Below are 21,132 nucleotides of genomic sequence, written 5' to 3' on the forward strand. Positions count from 1 at the left end.
TGTGCCACCCCTACAGCGGTTGCTCCTTGAGGTCACAGAAGTACCAAGTAGGATTTCTTCCCTAATCCAAGCATTTTGTGTGCATAAATGATACCAGTCAGTGGAACCAAATAAATCTTTTCTCCCACAAGCTCTTCCATCCTTCTCCACTGGAATGTAGCCCAGGCCACTCAGGAATGTGACAAAAAAAAAAAAAGCTCCAACTCTTTTTCCCTGGATGCTGGTTCATAACTGTCATGCTGAGGAACCAGAACTACATCCTTTACTTATGCCAGGTCACTGAGTTCCCCTCTTCACTGCTAAAGCCATAGAGCCAGATTTTCTCTCAGCTATGCAGGTAAACTGCCATGACTCCACTCAGTTTTCCTCTGCTGCCCAGTTCTTCTGCAGCATTCAGTCTTCCTCATTTTGGACACTCTCGTGTTACAGATTTATACCACGATAATTAAGGGTAGAGCCTGAGTCTGTCTCCACTAAGACAGGTTTGCTGTAAAAGTGTACAGGGAATTGTACTTCATGGGGCAAATAGATTCTATGTCCCTAAAGGATCCCACCTGAGACAGAAATTGTGCTTCCAATTCATCTGATTGCTATAGTTAAATGTTCATACCACTCCATTACACACATCTTAATTAATCTGCTGATTGTTCCCATACTCTCCCAGATTAGGATATCCTCTCCTAGAAAACATTAGCTTATTAACCCCAGTCACTCCTCCTAAAGTAGTCCCAGAACAGAACATTGCCTACCCACTAAATGCCAAGGTACTCATAATGTTCTGATTTACCAAGAGGCATTGCAAAATCTCTCAGAAGTATTTGAGTGGAGGAATAACACACAGGCTCTTTCAGAAGCATCATTAAAACCAGACAAACCTTTCAATCCATTTAGCGAAGTGCCTGAAGGTTGCCTTTTCAGAGAGGGGAAACAGAAGTAAATACAGGCACGCTGAAATTGAATACATGCAGTGCCACAGGCACCAGCCCTCTTGCACATCATTTGAGATGCTGATGTTTTTTCCTGTTTCCTCTTTTTCTTCAATCTATACTCAGTACATTTCAGGCTCGTGTGAGGAGGCATCATAATAGCCCTGGAGATTTTTATTTATCCCTGAGAAAGGTATAAAGTGGGCAGCAGCCGGGGAAGTTCCCTCCGCTGTCTGCTGAATGCCAGCTGGAAAGGATCACTTACCTGCCAGGAGAAGGCAGCTCATAATTCAGCCCTGCTCAAGCCCCTGCCCTTTCTGCTGTGGACAACTCACAGGAACTATCTGAGAAGGGGACTGGCTTAGGACAGGGATAATGTCAGCTCTGAACCAGACTGAGATACCTTGTTCATCTCACAAGTCCCACCACATTGCCATTAGTAGGCAGGAATATTTAGTCAATGCTAGCGGTGAGGTTCAAGGCTGTGCTACCGCTTCCCCAGAGCCACAGGGCTTCTGTTTCCAAAATCCCCTCTCAGAGCAGAGAATGCCTGTCCTGGAGTCCACAGAAGTGATGCTTTCAACTGGGCTTTCTCCAAGGAGAGGCCAAGGGAGGATGCACCAAGTATCAGAAGACAATTGGCTGTTAAAACAAATTGCCAAATCTCTCTCAGTATCCTGACCCCAAACTTGTCCCCTCTTCCAGTCTCCCACACTATGTAGCACATAGCCAGAGCTCTCAGCTGGAGCCTGTAACCCCACTGTGCCACTGGGCTCCTAGAGGTTTTGTACAAAAAGTGAGGAAAAACAGTAACTCTGGCATTGTTTTCTTCTTGTCAAGGCTTCCCATGTTTGGGTACGATTCATGAGCTGCATGGGTTAACGTGCTTTGGTGAAGGCAGGACTGCCAAATACAGCCCTGTAGCCAAACACCCATGGCTGAAGTAAGGAGGGAGGGAGAGAAGGAGAAGAAAGAGAAAGACAGCCTGTGGAGGACTGGATTTTTTCCACTCTTTCGCTTGTTTGTTCTAACTGCTTGGCTGGTTGGTTTTAGTTCCACGCTGGGGACTGGCACTGATTTTCTTTCATTGTGTGACATGCATTTTTAAATGAGTATTAAAGGTGCTGAAAGCCTGGGGTAGGCACTTCTTTTTTTAAGAAACCTTGTTTTTAATTCAAACTGAAATACAACAAATTGTTCCTCTGCTTGCTTACTGAGCCCCAGGTTTAAGCCCCTGCAAGGACGTGTTCAGCCAGTGAGCAGACCTTCCTTGACCTCCTAAAAATGCTCCAGGAAGCCCACAGACAGAGGTGAGATCTGCATTGCTGGGGCTGGTACTGCTGTCTCTTCAGGCTGCCCTCTGCTTCCTACCGTAAAGCCTTCCTTACAGATTCCTCTAGCTATGCCCAATTTTATCTTTCAGATTTAAATTTTCCATATCAGATGCTTATCCCACGTTTGATATTTGAGGAAAACTGAAGGAAAAGTAGTCCGTCCATTTCCAAAAACCGGCTAGAGGAAAGAAGCTATTTTACCAACATTAAGAAAAAAATACTGACCTTTTTAAAAAGCTCCAGCAAGTTCTCTGCTTTCAAGGGATTTGAGTTTTGATGAGAGGGGAAAGAAAAGGTTCCTTTCATGTCACATGCTGATTTTTGCCATACTTGTGAAAACCTAGACAGGTCATAAGCCTTTGGAAAAACTGCAATTTACACTTGTTCAACAGAGCCTTAGGAAGGTCTACCCCTGGACCAGGGAAGCAAGAGAAGGAGGACTGCACCTCTTGGGTTTGCATCTCCCCTGATCCTGCCTGCTCCCCACACACAGGGATAGCTGAAAGAGGAGGCTGGCTAATTCCAAAGTAGTGGGAAAGAGCCAGGAAGGTGATCAGGATACATTGACTTGGGACATTGGGAGAAGTATGGGGCTGAAATGCTGCATGGGAGAAGAAAACTGGGAGGTGTGACACCTGGATCATTTGGGCAAAGAGACTGGGACTTGTTGGGGCTAAGGGGAGGGGATGACAGATGGGACAAGGAGCGAGAATATGAGATAAGTGGAAATGGATGAAAACAAGGGGCACAGAGTCCAGAAGTGGAAGCTGGATTTTTCTAGACCCAGGGTCTAGAGCTTAGATGAGACATCTGTGAGGGAGATCTTAGCTTTGCTACGTAAGAACCGGACTGGGACAAGGAGCCAGAAGGACAGAAGAGAAAAGGCAAGGTGAAGGAGACAAAAAAAAAAAAAAAAAAGAGATCAGTGGTGGAGAGAAAAGCTGAAAAGTCTGTGGCCTCTAAACCATGCACTTTGCCAAAGTCTGGGCTTATTCATTATACAAAGTCAAGCACTGCAAAATGGGGAAACATCAGCATTACAGTTGTTCAGGCAACCTGAATGCAGCCCTTTTTGCATAACCACTATGAATCAGTCCTGAATGACATAATCAACGACAATTTTTCTTGCAGGACCCCTCTCTCATTCAGTGCACCAGATGGATTGAACTAGGAATCAAACTTAGCTGTTTGGAAAGTGGGCAGTAATCAAGGGAGAGGCAGAGAATGGCTGGGATAAACAAGACAATTATATGGCTAAGCCAACTGAAAGTTGTACTGCAAGGCTGGATTCGTCCCTACCTCTGCACAAGGGTCATGGTGATGCCAGTAAAACCTCTTAAACCAGATTCTTTGCAAGCGGTCATTAAATCTGTGCGCCTCTTTTTCTGGATGCCTGATAAAAGCCGGACAAACCCTCTGGCTCCCTTTTTTGGTGTGGTGGCAATTCCAAACAAAAATAAGTACTGTATTGAGAGCCCAATTTTGGCAAAACAGTAAGTATAAAGTTTTGACTTTGTTGAAACAAAACATATAGTTCAGCCCACCCTCTTTTGAATCTGAACATTTTCAAACATCATTTTTGAATAAAAGGAAGAGACGTATTGAAATGATAAACTAATTTGAATAAGAAATTAAATGTTTCATCTAAAATATATCAAAATAAATAAATCAAATTAAAATTTAAAAAGGGAAACAGTTTGGAGACTGTTTTCTTTTTCTCCTGGGTTCAAGATGATTTCTGTAAAACAAACAATTAAACAGGATAAAAACAAACAGCCCATATAACTTGCATGTCACCAAGTCTCCATTTTTGCATTTTAAAAAAACAAATCAATGAAAAATGGTGTTCAGTCCTAGTTAAGATTTGGTGGGGGGCAATTCGAGGAATTGCTGAGTTGAAGTCAAAGAGAAATTTGCTCTGAACATAGAAAGTGTTCTGTAATGATCAGTACTTTGAATAACGAGATTCTAGGTGTCTCAGATGGGCCATGAAAAATTAATAGACATTTTTGACCTTAATCTTGCTGCACCTCAGTTCTCCACCTATACAATGGATTTACATAAAGCAGCTTGTGTCCTCTCATCTCACAGGAGTAGGGTGAAAATCCATGAACTTCATGATGTACTGAGACACTGCCCTAAGGTGTGCCACAGATAACACCTTGAGACAAAGAATCCTCTCTTCTCAGCAGCCTGTGAAAGCAGGCACAATACAAAGCTTAAGGCTACACATTAAACCAGGTGAAGAAAATAAAATACCGAATCACTGCTCAGTCAGAAAATGTCACCCATCCTGCATATGGAAGCAGGCACGGGTCCTGTGTTGAAAGATAGTATGCAGTCTTGAAACCATTGCTCTATAATGCATAGACACAAGAGTGCCAAATTAAGATGCAGCCTTAATTCTGGCATTTTCTTCCATTTGAAGTGCTTGCCTTTGCAACCTAAATAATATTCATCTGACACAGTTGTGTGTACGTAATACATGAAAGGCTCTTGGCTCGGGGGCCTTGGACTTCACAGAACATTGCAGCAGTCCCCCTGAGTTTTCCTCCCTGGTTATTTTGCTTCTAGCTCATACCAGTTTTGCAGCACTGTATTAGAGCCTGTCTTTTCCTGTCTCCCTCCTTTATCACACGCCCTTCCTCAGACCTGCTTTCTCACCTCCAGCCACCCACCCAGCCAGCTCCCCTGCGATTACTTTCATTGCTGCATTGTTAATTATTTGCTTGGGCAATCATGATTGTAGAACTCCAAGCATAGACAGAGGTCTCACTATGTTAGATATAAAGCAGCAGATACAATACTTAGAGGTTTCCTGATTTCAGGGCAGAATTGCAATAGTGTGAGCATTGCCTTTCTGCATCCTTCCCGGATCTGGTCCATGCTGCAGAGGTCCCTGCCTCCATCACTTGCTCCTTTGCGACCCTCCACACAGTAACCGTACTGGTGGGAGGCAGAAAGAATATCCTTGACTCATCACACCTGTCTCTGCTTGCAGTTGTCAGGCTCCTTCTAGCCCCAGATACCCTAACATTTTCACTGCTATCCAGCTTCTGTGGTCTTGTAGTCTTTATCCATATCTCTTTACCTGAACAGAAGCTGAACCATTCCCTACTTCTCACCTGAAGAAGACAAAAACTCTGGAAACTTCAGCTGGGGTAAAACCCCCTTCAGAGAACTTCTGGTATGGTTTTGTTCATCCTGCAAAATGTGCCTAAAGCCTTATGTAAAGGCCATGCAGGCCACACGTTTGAAACAAATGAAACGAAGGCACCATATTAGGGTGGGAGTAGGGGTTGGTGTTTAAAAAAATTCTATGCACAGGGAAAAATAATTTGGAAATCATCAAAAAGGAACTACTTAAAAAAAAAACCTACTTTAGGCTTTTTTAATTTTGAACTTTTTTTTCTACTAAGAATAAGTTTCAGAAGTTGAAAAGATCAAAACAATACAAAAAGGCCAACCCAGTCCAAAATGTGGATAATCCCCTTCTCCCTGGCATCATGACACCAGTCAGTGCAAGATTCTTCCTTCACTGACATTCCTTGTCCTGTCCTGTTGTAAATTACTGTCCTCCTTTTTCTTATTCCCTCTCTCCCTTCCTCCCTCTCTCCTCGCTCTCTCCTCTGGCTCTCCCTGGTGAACAGTGAGCCACAAGAAGCATTCCTGGGCTAGAAATTAACATATTAATGAAGAAAGAGCCTTGAAGAAGGATTGAGAGATGGGAAGAAAACAGAGAGATGAGGCAGGCAGAACAAAATAACAAAGGGAAGATATAATGAAGAAGGGACACAGAGCCAAAGCACAAAGGGAGAAAAAAAACTGCCTTTCTCAGGAACTTGTGCTACTTCAAACACTTCCATGGGAAGAAAAGATGAAAGAAAGAAAAGAAAGGGGGTGGGGAAAATGGGGTGGTTCTTCTGTTTTAAACCAAGATTTAATATTTCTGTAGAAAAGAATCACCGATTGAGGGAAGGACGAGAAAGACGGAGGATGGGAGCAAAGGAAGGACACAGAGACACACGAAGGGGACATGACTGGTAACAAGAGCAGTAGGTTCATCCCTGGCTGTTTGCAAATCACCATGAGCGTGGAGGCATGGATATGTCAGTGCAATCTTAGGGCTTTGCCTATGGGTTATTGCCTCCCTGCAACCCTCCTATTTTCTCCTTCCACAATGTACTCCTGCAAGCCTGCCCCAAAATTATGTTGAAAAAGGAGAAATGTCAATTAGCAAAGACTACTGTTGATCTGGCAAGCTCACAAGAGTCCCACTCCCAACCCTTCTCAGCGCTCTCTCAGGCAAACAGTGGGAAACCCATTAGGATCAGTGGGTTGAGGAGGAAGTCAAAAAATTATTAGTTCAAACATCTAAGTACTTGTTCAATCATCAGTTCCTCTACTTGACTACCCACCATTTATATCCTTGGTTAGATGCACTGCAGAAGAACATATTCTGAATACTGCAGAAGAATATATTCTAAATTTGCTCTTGCATGCACTGGCCACGCACTTGCACACACAAGCAGAAAAACAAGCCCACCACTCCCATGCCTGCTAACAAGACAAGAGGGCAAAAAATTGATTCCTGGTCTGAAGAAGGAACATAAAGAAACAGCATCTTTAGTGGTGAAATACACAGCAGACATTGCAAAACCAAGAGACCTAAGGACTTGACTAGGAAACCAAGCTTTTTGGCATAGGTCTACATCAGTAAAGGTGTGAGCTGTTACCAGAGAGCCGTTCCTGTAAAACAGACCTCCCTCAGTTTATTGCCATCTTTCACAGCCCCACCAACATGTGCCACTGCAGAAGAACTTGTTCCATAGCTTCCTGGTGGTACCGAACTGGCTCCTTGGCACCTCACCAGGGTACTACTATGCTGAGAGCAGCCTCAACACCCTGAGTGCTGAGGGCTTGTGGTCTTCTGCAGCACCCTCCTGGAGGCATAATGATTAAGTAAATAGCCACAGGCACAAAAGCGTTTGTCTCCTTGACCAGCCCCACATCTCCCTTCTTCTATAACGGTGAGGGGAGAAGGACCAAGGACCATTTCTCACTCAGCCGTCTCCAAATGAGACCCCTAGGTGCTACCACACAGCTTTCTTTTCTGAGGCTTAAAAAAACTTCCAGCATGAGCCTCTGTCACAAATATGACAAATTTATATGGCTGCTTTCCCTTGACTTCTCAGGCGACAACAGAAGGCTGCGGGAATTCACTGGCGTAGGAGTCCCCATTGCCTGGCTTCAGCAGAACGGCCACAGCCAAGGTCACAGCATCCATGCAGCTCTCTGGCTTTCAGCACTGCTGTTCTGACTTGTGGCAACTGAAAAGGTAAGCTACAAACCACATGGAGGAATAAAGGTCAGTGCCACCTACAGCTCTCCCACTTGGGTAACCAGCTGTGTGCCGAGCTCGGCAGTAGCCTGCACGCCCTTCACAGCGAGTACCGTAAAACCAAGCCTAGTGGTGCTTTTTATTTCCCCAAGTGCTCCTCCTTCTGCACCGCATCCCCACACTCCTTTGCTGTCTTTCTGTCAGTGCCTTTCTCTGGGGACCTGCTTCCATGCTGTCGACTGATGGCTGTGACGAAGGTTTCAGAGCTGCCGCAGCTCAGCACCGAGACGTAGGATCCCTCCTCTGGGCTTTGTGAGAATCCAGAAGTGGGTAGCAAAAAGGGAGGCAACCAGCAACAGCACAAACCAGCCTGATCCCCAATGGAAGGTCATGGATGCCTCTCACCTGAGCAGCTCTCCACTCCCCTGCGGCTAATCCTACCCCTGAATGACTACATACCCTCCATACTGGCTTACATGGTACTTCCAGTGCCACCCACTGCTGGGAGTGCCATGCTCTTCTCATTTGGCTCCCTCGCTTTGCCAAACTTTCTTGTTAAGCAATTTCACGGAACTATAATAAACTATCCTAAATCAATTTCACAGCATTGCTAAGCTTGTGCCTTCATCAATTCAAACTTGAGCTTTCCATGAAAAATTGCTTGGAGAAAAAAATACAAATCAGTAAATTAAGTAAACTTCTCACTCTAACCAGTCAAACTGGGGCCTTTCCCAGAACTAGCATCTTTCCACTGCCACCACAGAAACTGTGACTTGGCACCATCTCCAAGGTGCTTGTTTCATCTGACCAGTAGTCTCACATTGGCAAAAAGCAAGACCTTCTACTCCTCACAGCTACATTAAAACCAAAATAGATCTGCAAGTAGGGCTCCCTCAGTATCTCAACTACATGCCTGCAAGGGAAGAGAAGGAAAAGGAAACTGAGATGAAGGCAGCAGAACATGCAGAACTCTGAAAGATCGGTCCTGCTGCACCTCCTGGATCTGGGCAAGTCAAATGCTGGAAAGCCCAGCATCCCACACTCCCCCCCAGAACAGCTATTTGACACAAATAAATACTGGGCATACTGAAGAGCAGTTGCTAGATGTTCAGATTTATTCAGAGGCTGTAAGTGTCTGTACTTTGCACCTCAAAGTCTTCACAGTCCCTTGGTGATGCTGGAGAGCATTTCATCATGGCTTAAGCACCAGCTCTTCTAAGCTTTCACCATGCCACACATCACCACTCAGATGCAGAAGGGCAGCATCAGCATCTTTGAGAAGAGGGTGGAAAGCATTTCTTGCAGCAGTCTGTGTTTGAGATACCTCATGTCACTCACAGGGCTTAATCTGCCAGTGACGCATTATTTTAAAGGGGAAGAAAGTGATGAAAACCATCCTTTTGGGGGGACCATCTTTTATTTATGGCATCTGTTACTCATGTGGCTGCATCATCCCAGAGCTCCATTGCAGTCAACTCTTTTGCTCCCCATCCAGTTCTGATTATCACTTGTCTATACCCAGCAGCAGGTACACAGCAGCCTTGTTGGACATCTCCCTCTTCCCAGAGCTGAGTTTCCAGGGGAAATAAGCAGATAATCAGTATAGAATCAAGGTACATCTGCCCAAAACATGTCATGGGCTTGTGATGAAGGAGGTCTCTGAAAGCAGATATCATCTGGTGAAGTCTGCACACTGGAAAAGCTGCCAACCTCCTTCCTGAAACCACTTCTGGAACTGCTGGCTGTCTGCTTCACACAGGCACACAAGAGGCACATGTGGCACTGCTGCTAATCTCTTGCACTTATTAAACAGCCCCAATGTCTTGGTGAAAATCCACCTCTAGCAATTTCATTCTGGCAGCTGAAATTCCTCATGCACCTCTAGTGAGGTGCGGTATTCATCTCTGCTTCATACCATGTGCTGTTAAACAGTTGCTCTATTTCACCCCAGAGATGGCTGAATTTTAGCGGTGAATTAAGCCATCCCTTTCTACTTTGTAAAGTGCTTTGGAATTGCAGATAAAAGATACTACAGCCTGTCATAAATAAATGTAAGATGCTGACACTGCTACTGGAGGTAGCCATCTTGCTGAAAAATGATTTCATTTGTGACACTAATAATACAGGAAAGAACGCTGGGCAAGACACTGAAAACTCATTTCCATCTCGTTTTAATACAGCTTCAAAAACCAGCAAAAAAGTCAGCGTCAAGTCAGCATTTGTGCATTTTTAACCACTGTCAGGCCACAGAGATTCATGGGTTTTCAGTCCAGTGTGGCAGTTCTCTTCCACCCTGGCCACACCATCAGTGGGCGAACTCTTCATCTGATTACCTGCCATCTCGCCAGACCCTCAACGAAGACCAGCCCTAAGTTCACAAAATCTGCTTTTCAAGCGTTTCTCATGGTGCGTTACTGCAGAGGGGAGCTCTAATCACCTTACAGTCTTTACTCAGTCAAGACAGGTGTGGAGACCTGTTCAGTGTGATATAGCAAGCTCAGAAATCTCTCCACAGGGGTGGAAAAGAGCTTTCTTTGTAGGAAGACAGCTGGCAGCATTCAGTCTGATTGATCATTTCAAGGGCACTATGGTTAGATTTTAATATTCATTTTATATTAAGGTGCTTGCAGGCTTGAGTAGGGACATTTTTATTACTTAAATCAGGAGAGAATACGCTGCGGGAATGATAGAGCAGGTAGTGGACTGGACAAGCCCACAGGTCTCTGCCATTCCTATCTTCTTTGTTACTATTTCACTCACATTTAAGCATTTTAATACCACATTTCTAGATTATCTTCATTCAAATACTTCAAGAAATATAGTGCACAGTGAATGTACAATACAAAAAAAAATTACACTAAGGTAACATACACCACCTTCAAATGTTCATATTTAATTCAAAATTAAATTTTCTAACCTTAACAAAGCAGGAATCCCTTGTCTAACACTGCAAAGTGATTTTTCAAGTTTGAAGTGAAGCTAGCTTTGAGTTATTTGTCCACACCAACAGAAACCCCACTGCTGGATAATTATTTGAAAGCAGAACAAATGCATTCATTTCACACTCTCATAATTCAAAATTGGATGAACAGGTTTTTTGCTCAGATTTTTCCAAAATGTTCACCTTTGGACTGAGAATGAAAATAAAATTTGCAACATGAAACAAAATGTACTTTAAAAATTATAGCTACTTGAAAACAGGCCAGTGGAGAGGTCTGTGAGCTGCAGAGGGAGGTCTGGATTTTGCACAGGTAACAGGTGTTCAAAGCCACAGTTTGGTTTGGTCCCTTCGAGATAAGTATTCAGCTGCCCCACAGGTATGCAGATCCCCATTTTCCCAAAATTTGGATGCAAGACTCAAGTACACCCTTAAAGCAATGATTTTGAGAGGAATTTCATGAGCAGTACCTAGTTAAGAGTGCTCTAAGCCTCGATTCAGCAACACACTTAACCATGAGTTTCGCTTGAAACACGCACAACGATTTCTTAGACGAAGCATATACGGCAAAGACCACTGAACGGCAGGTGCCTCTGGAGGGGAACAGACCAGCTGTTTGACAGGGCTCAGCTCCATCACACAAGGGTGTAGGACAGAAAGGGGAAAAGAATATCCCATCGAAAGTTACACCGCAGGAATGGCATTAAGACTGCAGAATGTAACACATATATCTTGTCCCGGATGCGCCAGGGTTAATGCCAAGAAAGGCCATATGATTTTTTTTTTTTTTCCCCCTTTTATTAATGAATTTCTGTCAACGGTGAACGCTGTCGCGGTCCCCTCCCCACCCCGGGGAGGGAGCCACTAGGCGGCGAGCTGGACTGGTGTCTTGTCAAACCGCAAACCCAAATTGCATCAGAGAAGAGAAGAGAAAGCTGCTCCAGAGTTGCACAGGGAGCCATAGCAACGCGGCAGTTCCTATTTTTAAAAACTTGAAAGATAGTAAGAACATTAAGTCTGAGGGGAGGGGAAAAAAAAAAAAACAACCACGTTTCTATCAGAAAGAAAAAAAATGCACATGTTCCTTACAGGCTCTAGTGATGAAACCACATATGGCTAATCATCGATTTGCAGGTGTGCAAATCAGAAAATATCCACAGCCCCATCAAGCCAGTCCCTGAAGGAAAGAGGCTATTTCTCACCTTCCCTCCGCTGATCTCCTAAAGCAGGTTTTCAAATTCCCTGGGGCACTTTAAAACCCACAGGACCCCAACTGCGTTTTGTGATCAGGGGAAGGTGCCACTGTAGCTGACGCTAAACCATAGCCAGAGCTGGGTTTGCGGTTTCGCACTGCTTCCTTCAGCTCCACCACAGAGGAAGGATTTCGATTCGCTTTTCATGAAGAGCAGAGAGAGCCTGAATGCACAAGTTAAAGCATATTGTCACCAGCAAGTGAAGTTGCCACGGTATTAGCACTAATTGGACTTGGCTGCGGAGCAGGAGATGTCTCAGAGGGCTGGAAGCAGAACATGGACATTTTCCCATCTGGAAACTGATGGCGCATACCAAAATTCATTCCCAGTTGGTGGATTTTGGAGGCCTTTATGAAAGGGTCTGTCCTCTAATCAAAAGATAACCCTTGCCAAAAACCTATCACTTCACTTGAACCCTCCCATCCTATTTTAATTGCAAAGAGGATGAAAAATCCAGCTGTCCACACAGAACAAGTGCCTCCTCTCCCCCTCAGACAAAGCCCTGCTCTGCGGGAACAAGGCATCCTGTGGTGCCTGCTGAGGAACAAACATTTTTGCTGTCTCCCCATCGTATACTCCCTTTGAGAAGCTAGGGGTCTGCAGCATCCTACCAGCGTACCAAGCTGGTTTGATGTTAGACCTTCTCCTGCAAGGCTGTTGTGCCTCCTACTGCCCAGGCAGCACTGCTTAAGGGCTGCACAAAGCAAGGAGGACACCCAGGCACAGATTGTGCCCTTCTGCATTGGGCACTCTTAGCAGCCCGCACATATGGGGGAAGTTTGGGTCAAGAGCACGTTACAAAGCTGCCCTCAGCATCCCCCTTCAGGGGACAGAAAAAAAGGAGCGAGACGAAGCCAACACTGCCCTTGAGATGTGGTGGCACATGGATAAACACTCCCCTCACCCACTGCTCACCTCCTGGGCAGGCGGTGTGACTAACCGGTAGCCTCAGGGTAATGAACCCAGTGCCTTTTACCAGCACTGAACCACCACGGGCAGGAAGCAAGGCACGCAAGGCAAATGAAATGCAACACGAAATGCAAGGCGGGGAGGGAAAAAAAAGAAAGCGATGGCAGTATGCAAGCTGCAGAGAGTGAGGCGATGTACAACGGAGGTGGGGAAGCAGAGAGACCCCGACGGAGGCGGGAGGTGCAGGCCAGCCCTGGCCTCCAGCTGCTGCTGGAGCAGTGACAGGAACAAGCAGATTTCAGCAGCAGGGATCTCTAATCTGTCAGCAGCGCTCATGCCACATGCTGCCAGCTAGTACCAGCCTGATGGCAGCCGGACACACCAACCAGTGGGAACATAACAAGCTGCTAACAAGACACCGGCTTAAAGGCTCCAAAAGGTCAAAAGTTACATATGCTCCCTCACCCTCCAAGTTTCTGAAAAGGGCAATTTCTGCATCCATGGGAACATGCCATTTATACCTTCTCTCTCCTCCTCCCATTTATACCTTCTCTCTCCTCCTCCATAGAGTTAAGAATCAAGTCCCAGCACTGCGCCTCGCACTGCTGGAGCAGTGCTGGGTTTAAGGGCTGGAGCAGGGCTTTCCAGCCAGCTGCCAAGCAGGTAGATGCGGCCCCACCGAAGCCAGTGAGACCTCAGTGCTGGCCAGTGCTCCTGTCTCTTAGCACAAGGTTAACTCAACAGTCCTATGAATAGAGAAAGGGCAACACAAATGGTCCTTTCTGCGTTCCTGCTCTCAATTCCCTTGCTGCGCTGTGTGAAGGTGTGTGGCTCACTCGGCTAGGAGACAACACACAGTGGCTCCATGGCAGTACCTGCAAATGACATATGATGATCCCTGTGTCTGACGTGGCAGGCGACAGCTGCCATGATGAGGAAAGCAGGTCCAGGATGCTATTGGCATGGTGCTGCTCCCAGGTATCAAGGTGGCACAACACCCTGAAGGGGCACTGCACCTTTCCAGGGATACATATAGCCCCTATGGTCTTGAGTCTCCAGGGAAGCAATATATTTGTACAATCCTATTGCAAGTACTTTCTCTGCTCACTGACACACTGTTCAGCTGCCTAAGCCCAAGCAATTCCTAGTTTCCACTAGGGGAATGTGGCCATGTGAGAACAGAGCTTTCCCTGGCTGTTCCAGGGAAAATAGTTTCCAACCATTCATCAAGGGCTCTTTTGCATTTCTTAACTGATTGGCATAGAAAGCTCCAGACGAAAGTTAGTATTTCCCCCAAAGTGGAAGTATCATGTCCAAACAATGCACCGAGCTAGCTTGCCAGCTGTTTTCCTATTTGAGGAATCTGAGGTGCAGAATTGAACCTACCTTTGTTCCCCTCTTAATGTATTTCTTTGCAAAGGCAGTATAATTCCACATTTGTATTTTCATTCCAAAGCAAATGCTTCACTGCACTTTTTATTAAAATGAAATCTGGTGTGTGCAGCCTGGTGTTAAATGAGAGACTATTAAAGCCAATCAGTGGAGAACTCATTAGTAACCCTACAACAACAAACTAGTAGTTATGGCCCAGCATTCACAAGCAGCCATGACAACCAGTAGGAAGAACCCAGGTCTCACTGAAGGCTATAATAAAAATACAGCTTATGTAGCCCAACAACTGTGAATATCGATACATAACAGCTGAGCTTTTATTCCTCAAATATGTGCCAGAAATCATATTCTTTTCTCATGACTCATCCCTGAATTCCACTCCCAAGAATGCTCCTGTCATTTAGTTATTTCTTCCCATTTTAAAAATGTAATGAGAAGCACCAATCCCGAGCTCAAGGAAATCTGTCCCATCAATTAAAATAACGAAATAAGCAGAATGCTGCCTATAAACACATCCACCTCTGCCCACTCACTCCTCAGCAGCCATGGTGAAGGGAGAATAGATGAGCTTTGCAGAATGCCTAGAAGGTTAGTAACTCTCCTTGGAAGGGCCAAGAGGGAAGAACTCCACATCTGAGCACCTCTCCAGAGGAAAACCCTGTCAGAAACTCCTTCCCAACCTCTGTAATCTTCTCATCCAGTAGAAGGGAGCAGAGAGCACAGTGATTTGCTGGATGCCCAGGAGAAGACCGGCCATTGAGATAACTATTAACTTGGTAGACTAGAATATTCCAACCAGATTTCTTTCTGTGACAATGAAGGAATAAATGAACAGGTAATTATTACAAATAAAATGAGAATTAAAGAGTGTAATTGAACTGGAAAACAGCGTTTGGATATTTGGACTCCAAATGTTCACCTAAGCCTATTATCAGCATAAATTGAGATAAATCCCTCACTAGAGAAAAACTTCCTCAAGAATCATTCAAAAAGAAAACTAAGAATTCTTGTAGAACAAACCTTTCTTAAAGTATCATTTTCCTACTAGTTAGTGGAGTTATCTCACCAGAGGGCTCATTTCTAGGACAAAATCTGCAATGTTCAATGGTTGTGACCATACTTCTGCAGTTCCAGCCTAACACAAAGGAGAATCAGTTTCAAGACAAACAAGAAACAGTTGCTATGAGACCATTATTAATATGAGAAGATGCAGACCAAACACCTACATTGGCAAGAAATGGCATTTAGATAACAGTCCGTCTTGTTTCTTTTTGTGCTTGCAGCCATACTTCAAACAAAACTTTGTTTGCACAAGCACTTGCAAAACCGAACAAGAGTGTCAAAGTAAGAAGAGGGAAAGACATGAAGAAACTGAGCTTTCTTTCTAAATCTGAGCAACATTCAGTTCATTTCCTCCTTACTCCATTATACACCCAGATCAACCACCAACTGAGACCACACTGAGCAAGACCATTTGATTTTAGCTGCATTCAGAACTACTGCACTTTCAGAAATAAAAAAAAAAGTAAGAACTGGTCAGAGTTCAAAGGCAGATCTTGGGAAATGACTAATTCACAGTCTTAGTGTATAATGTGCCCCAGCTGAACTAAATTACACATTTTTTTAGTTGGATGTGTCACTCTCCGAATAATAAAATGGGAAAATTCCTTTACCGCACTGCCTCCCAGCTATGGATTTGAAGCAAATTGGACCACTTTGGATTAGCTTCAAGAGTTTCTGAAACACCAGCTACATGGTGATGTATTATCTGAGGTCACATACACTTTGCAGTCTCCCCAGACATCAAGCCCACATACATACATTTCTCTATTCTGTGTAGGCATGCGGAGGGGGAACTGTAAGTTGCAGATGGCTGAATATAGTATTGCCGGGTCCGGGGCAGGACTAAAATTAGTTTTCCAGAACCTTCAGTCCAGCCCAAAGAGAGCCAGACCATGTCCCAGACATGCAGGTATTGCTGCTGCCTGCTGTGCACAATGCACAAGTGCTGTGGGATCTTAGTAGGTGGAGGGGGTTAGGGAAGGTATGAAGCAGCCAGGCCTGCAGAATCTGTAATACCCCAGACAGACAAAGCATTTCAGGAGAGGTTTAAAGCTTAGCACATAGTAAATTCCAGCGAGTTCAATGGGACTTGGAGGTACGAACACAGATTACAGCCATTAATCTCTGTGGATTTTGGTTCAGTGAGGTGAACTCATATCTTCATGTCTGCTTCTCTCCACTTCTTCTTCCTCTCCTCTACCTTTCCTCCTGCCTAGACTCCAGGCTGTGAGGCTGAGCTTGAGGCTATCACATTTCTGTTGAACCTTTGGATTTGTAAAAGCAATGGCTTACTTTGGATACCACTAGCTTTTATACATCAAAAGGTGTCCGCAAGTAATGTCACTTAAACAGAAAACCAAGCACCCAACTCACCGAAGTCACACTTTTTAATCACCTCACTTGGAAGTACAGACAGGGTGCAAACATTTGGGGGGTCAGAACCCCAGGCTGGCAGAGAATAGGCCAGCGCTGTGTGAGGCGCAAAGCGAATATTTGCACTGTGGTCACAGAAGCAACTGCAACACAGTGTAATTATTTCTGAGCTAGCTCAGGTGCCTGCAGCAATCTAGGCAGTGGCAGAATGGAGCTTGGCATGGACTAATTGACTCTGCTTCTCAGCAAGACTGATGTCAGTACCCAAACTAAGTTGCGTATATCTACACGTATCTGCAATCATTCCTGTGAATGCTGTACCCAGAGCAGACAAGGGAGAAGGAACAGCATGATTTGGGCCATGAAGGTGAGAAGAAAGCTAATATCTTCAAAAGTGACAAGAACTGCTTTCATGTGGGGTGCCTAGGCTTCAGGGCATATCTACACTGCACAACAGTACTGTCATATCTAGAGACTCAAGAGTCTCTGAGCTGGCGACTTCTATACAACACAAAGAAGTGCTATGCAGAGATTATGTTGGGTCCTCGAAGCAGCGTAGCTATATGGGTATGATGTTATGCACAGGCTAATACAGTGTCAACAGAACTAATTAGCAGAAGGTCTCTGCAGAATGCTGCATCACATAGCAGGGGACAACATTTTGTTTTCTAGATAACTGAAAAGACACAATACAGCTCCCCCCAGTAATCCCTATTCATTTGGAAAGGTAGAGCAACAGCCTGCCTTGATGTTACTTCTGATAACTTTGTATATATTGAATATCATTTCCCTGCTTAATCATTCCCGGGATGACTCAAAAAAGCAGCAGAAAACATCCCTAACCCCTAAGCCTAGCTGGGAAGGAAACTGATAAAAGCTTTGGGCACCTTTGGTGGTTCCAAGGCTTGCAGACAGCAAAAAGCCAGTATGGGGAAGAGGAAGTAAAGGCGCTAAGACCTGGTAATATGCCAATGGATCATAGAGACAAAGAACAAATAGCAGATAGCATTATGGATAATATAATGGGTCAAAGAATATAATTTTCTTTCAGTCCCCAACTTTCAGGCAAAGCAAAATCTGCTTTCTTGTTCACCAGTGCCTCTATCTGCCAAATACAGTTGATAGCGCGGGGTCACAGCACACAAACCAATCCATCACATTTACACTATTCCATGATTCATCATGACAAATGAACAAAGATGCTGAGCTCTGTGTGGCCACCTCTCCTGATGGCTACTGCCTGGATTCCCCTTGTCCTACCACAACGGGACCAACCTGCCCAACGATTTTATATGTAAAACACTGGAGAATGACAGCTGAGCAGGTCAGGGGACATCTGGCTAATTGCAGATACCACCTCCCCCAGCTCTTCCCGTTTCTAATTATCTGGGTTGCTTAGCGACACACTAAAACTCCAGCTGGGACAAAAAGGAAGATGTAGTAATCAGAATGCTGTTCTAGAGGTTGTTCCACCACAGGCTTCCTCTATGACTTTAAACAGGCATCTTAGCACTGTTTCTTAAGAAAATCTGAATCTGGATCAAAAGAAGATGTTTATTCAAATAGGTTTTCCCTATTTTTAAATGCCCTTTTCCATCTAGAAAAACTTGCCATTCTGATGGAGATGCCTAGGTTCTCTGCATAATGTGCACAAGAGAGAATGGGACCCAAAACACCCTACAGACAATGCCCAACAAGGTGCCAATGAGCAGGGTGATAGCACAAGTCCTCCTCTTTCAGGTAAACTGGATCCTTAAGACATGCAAGGGCTTTAAAAGCTTCCAGTATAAAGCAGGAGCTGAGCAGAGTTGTTGACTCTAGCTCTTTTTTAAGTTCTAGTTCTCCAGATCTCTCTGCACTTCCTTCTCTCCTGTAATTCAGGACTAAAGGACAGCAGAAGGACACTTGGTCCTCAGACAACAGGTGCCATGAAACTGTTTCAGGTGGGTTACAGAACCATCACCTATAAAGGACACCCGTTCACATACTGCTGGTGCCTGGAACAGAACCTGGCACCTTCTAGATTTCAGTACAAACATCCCCACTGCTTGCAGCAAGAACCCACCTGAGAGTTACAGAATCATTCATACAAAGACACTCCAAGAAGTTCAGCGGTGTTATAAAAGCAAAATTTTGTCATTGAGGGGCACACTAAAATTTTTGCACTATGCCTTCATTGTTTCTTTTCCTCACGCTGGCTTGACCCCTATGTTGTATGGAGGCTTTCTAAGGGGGTGACCATACTGGCACTCATGATGCACAGCAACATGGGTCCCACCATCAGCACGCCTCCCCTTGCCCAGGATCTGGCCAACACCACCTGCTGTCCCGAAGTACCACGTGCCCTAGCAGAATTATTCTGATCTCAGATGTCCTCTCTGATCCCTCTTTTGTAAGGCTGGCTCAGCCCCTTCCCTTACCTGTTGAGCATGTTGGACTGGTAAATCCTTTTCTCCTGGGTGTTGTAACAGCTGCTCTTGGGCTCAGGGATGAAGCTGTGTTCAGACAGCATATCAGAAGCAGCCGTGGTGATTATGGCTATTCCATCCCTCACTCTGGCAGGAAGACCATAGTCCCATTCATCATATGAGACAGAGATGAGCCCGGTGGGGAACTCGGATGGCACTGTGTCTGTATCCCCTGCCACCAGGCTGGGCACAATCCACGTGTAACCATAGCCTGTCAGACCCACAGAGTTGGCCACCTCAAAAATGTAGGTGGCCTCTTCCTTTGTGCAGTAGAGGAGGATAACAGGGCTTTGGAGCTTCTTGAGCTGGTTCTGGATCTTTGAGTCCCCATCGTCCAGGGACATGTCCAACAGGAGTACCTCCTCCAGTTCCCAACCCACAAAGCTGTGCTCAATGGTACTGCGGATCTTGTTCACAAAGTCCTGGTAACCAGGGAAGTAAGTAGTGACAATGGAGAAGATGTACCAGTCATATTCTTCCATGATGTTGAGCATGACAGAGGCTTGCTGTTCTATTGATGGGCCAAACTGGAAGAACATGGATGACTCATCCTAGAATACGAAGTCAAAGAGAGGAAGAGAGAGAAAAAGAAAACAAGAATAGGTCAAAGGAAATAAACAGCATTCCTAGTCAACCCATTGAGCATGGAGGAGGAGGCACGCAGTCAGAATCTTACACTTCATGTCTTGGCCAAGGCTTAAGGATTTTTAACTTTTAAAAATTTAGAATTTAAGTGAAGCAAGTGGGAAGGAAGTAAAAACCTTTTTATGACCAGCTGTCCTTACTTTATTTTTAAAGGCAGGTTGCTGAAATTACTTAAAGGTTTCAAATGTTAGGCATGATTCTAACAGGCAGGGAACAAGTGGTACACAAGTGAGGACAGAAAAAGAGAATCTGTACAAAATATTCCATGGCTGCAGAAATTAAGATCTTTAATCCTGGGATTATCATAACCTTATATGTAGTATAAGCAGGATACACAGCAGCTTTGATACTGATTTAGTTTGGGACAGTCACTCTAGTTTGAGTATCCAGACTGAAGTACAACTGGAGTAGGCAAAACCATTGGACACAAATAGCTCTGAGAATCTCTACTGCAAGCTCCTCTCAAAGCAAGCAGTAGCACGGAGTGCTACAACTGTGAAGGGTCAGTCTCAGAACAACATAAAACATACTAAAATGGAAAAAATAAAATTCTAAACTATCATGGGTTTTGTTTATACCATGTTTTAGAGAAATGTCAGCTCAATATTTCTCTTGGTATTGCTTTCATGTCCTTCTACCATACCAACTTCATCTTTGCAAGAATCAGAATTTGTACCATTTTATAACCTCCAAGACTCCAAGGGAGTTTTGTACAGATCTCAGCTCTCCAATGGCATAGCGTAAGCGTTTTTCTTCCTGGTATTTCACAAGATACCAGGCTTTCAGTTTGTGACAGATCCAGTAAAATCCAAATCCCTGTTTTTGCCCAATTCATGATGGAAAGGAATGGAAAAAGCATTTGCCAATATGCTCTCTTATGGACTGATTTTCTATCTTTTAAAATCAACTGCAAACTCACACTGACTTATGTAGAGTAGGATTAGATCACACAGGAAAAAAAAGGCAGAATTAAATTATATCCCTCTGCAGAGATTCCCATTACAATAAGAAAGTTCTCCAAATCCAATCACCACTTTTAGGAATGAGATAGCAGTCCCACCTTCTTTTAATAAGCCAGAAGAGCTGCACCAGAGATCCAAAAGGAGGTAGTCAGGAGCTTTACGCCTGGGAAAACTCACTGTGCAAATGCCTCAAGACATTACCTCCAGATATTCACATTTAGAACAGGCCTCTACCAAATTCACTCTCCTACAGCCTGGCAGGTAAAGCTGTTTTTCAGCAGGGCTGCCAGTTAATCATCCATCCATCCATCCATCCCTTCTTTAGTCATGGTTTTGATTACCTATAGCCATTTCCTCTATTGGCAAAATATGCCATAGCTCAGCAACTCCAGAAAAAAAAGTTCTGATCCTGCATCCAGCCTTAAGCTGTTTGTTTCTCTTTTCTGAACTCCCTGTGGGTCATGTCTTGTACAAAAGAGTCCTTGCTCCCAGATCCCCATGCCTCTTCTATGAGGTTTGGTGATTAAA

General features: G+C 44.6%; 1 protein-coding gene across 1 annotated transcript in view; it reads right to left on the reverse strand.

The window, feature by feature from the left end:
- GRIN2B (glutamate ionotropic receptor NMDA type subunit 2B) overlaps positions 1-21,132 on the reverse strand; it is a 167,879-nt gene that overhangs the window by 97,877 nt on the left and 48,870 nt on the right. The window contains exon 2 of the mRNA XM_072867443.1: positions 18,950-19,548. Coding sequence (XP_072723544.1) covers positions 18,950-19,548 — 599 coding nt within the window. The remainder of the gene's footprint in view (positions 1-18,949; positions 19,549-21,132) is intronic.

The sequence above is a fragment of the Ciconia boyciana genome, chromosome 1, assembly GCF_034638445.1.
Source record: "Ciconia boyciana chromosome 1, ASM3463844v1, whole genome shotgun sequence".
NCBI classification, from domain to species: Eukaryota; Metazoa; Chordata; class Aves; order Ciconiiformes; family Ciconiidae; genus Ciconia; species Ciconia boyciana.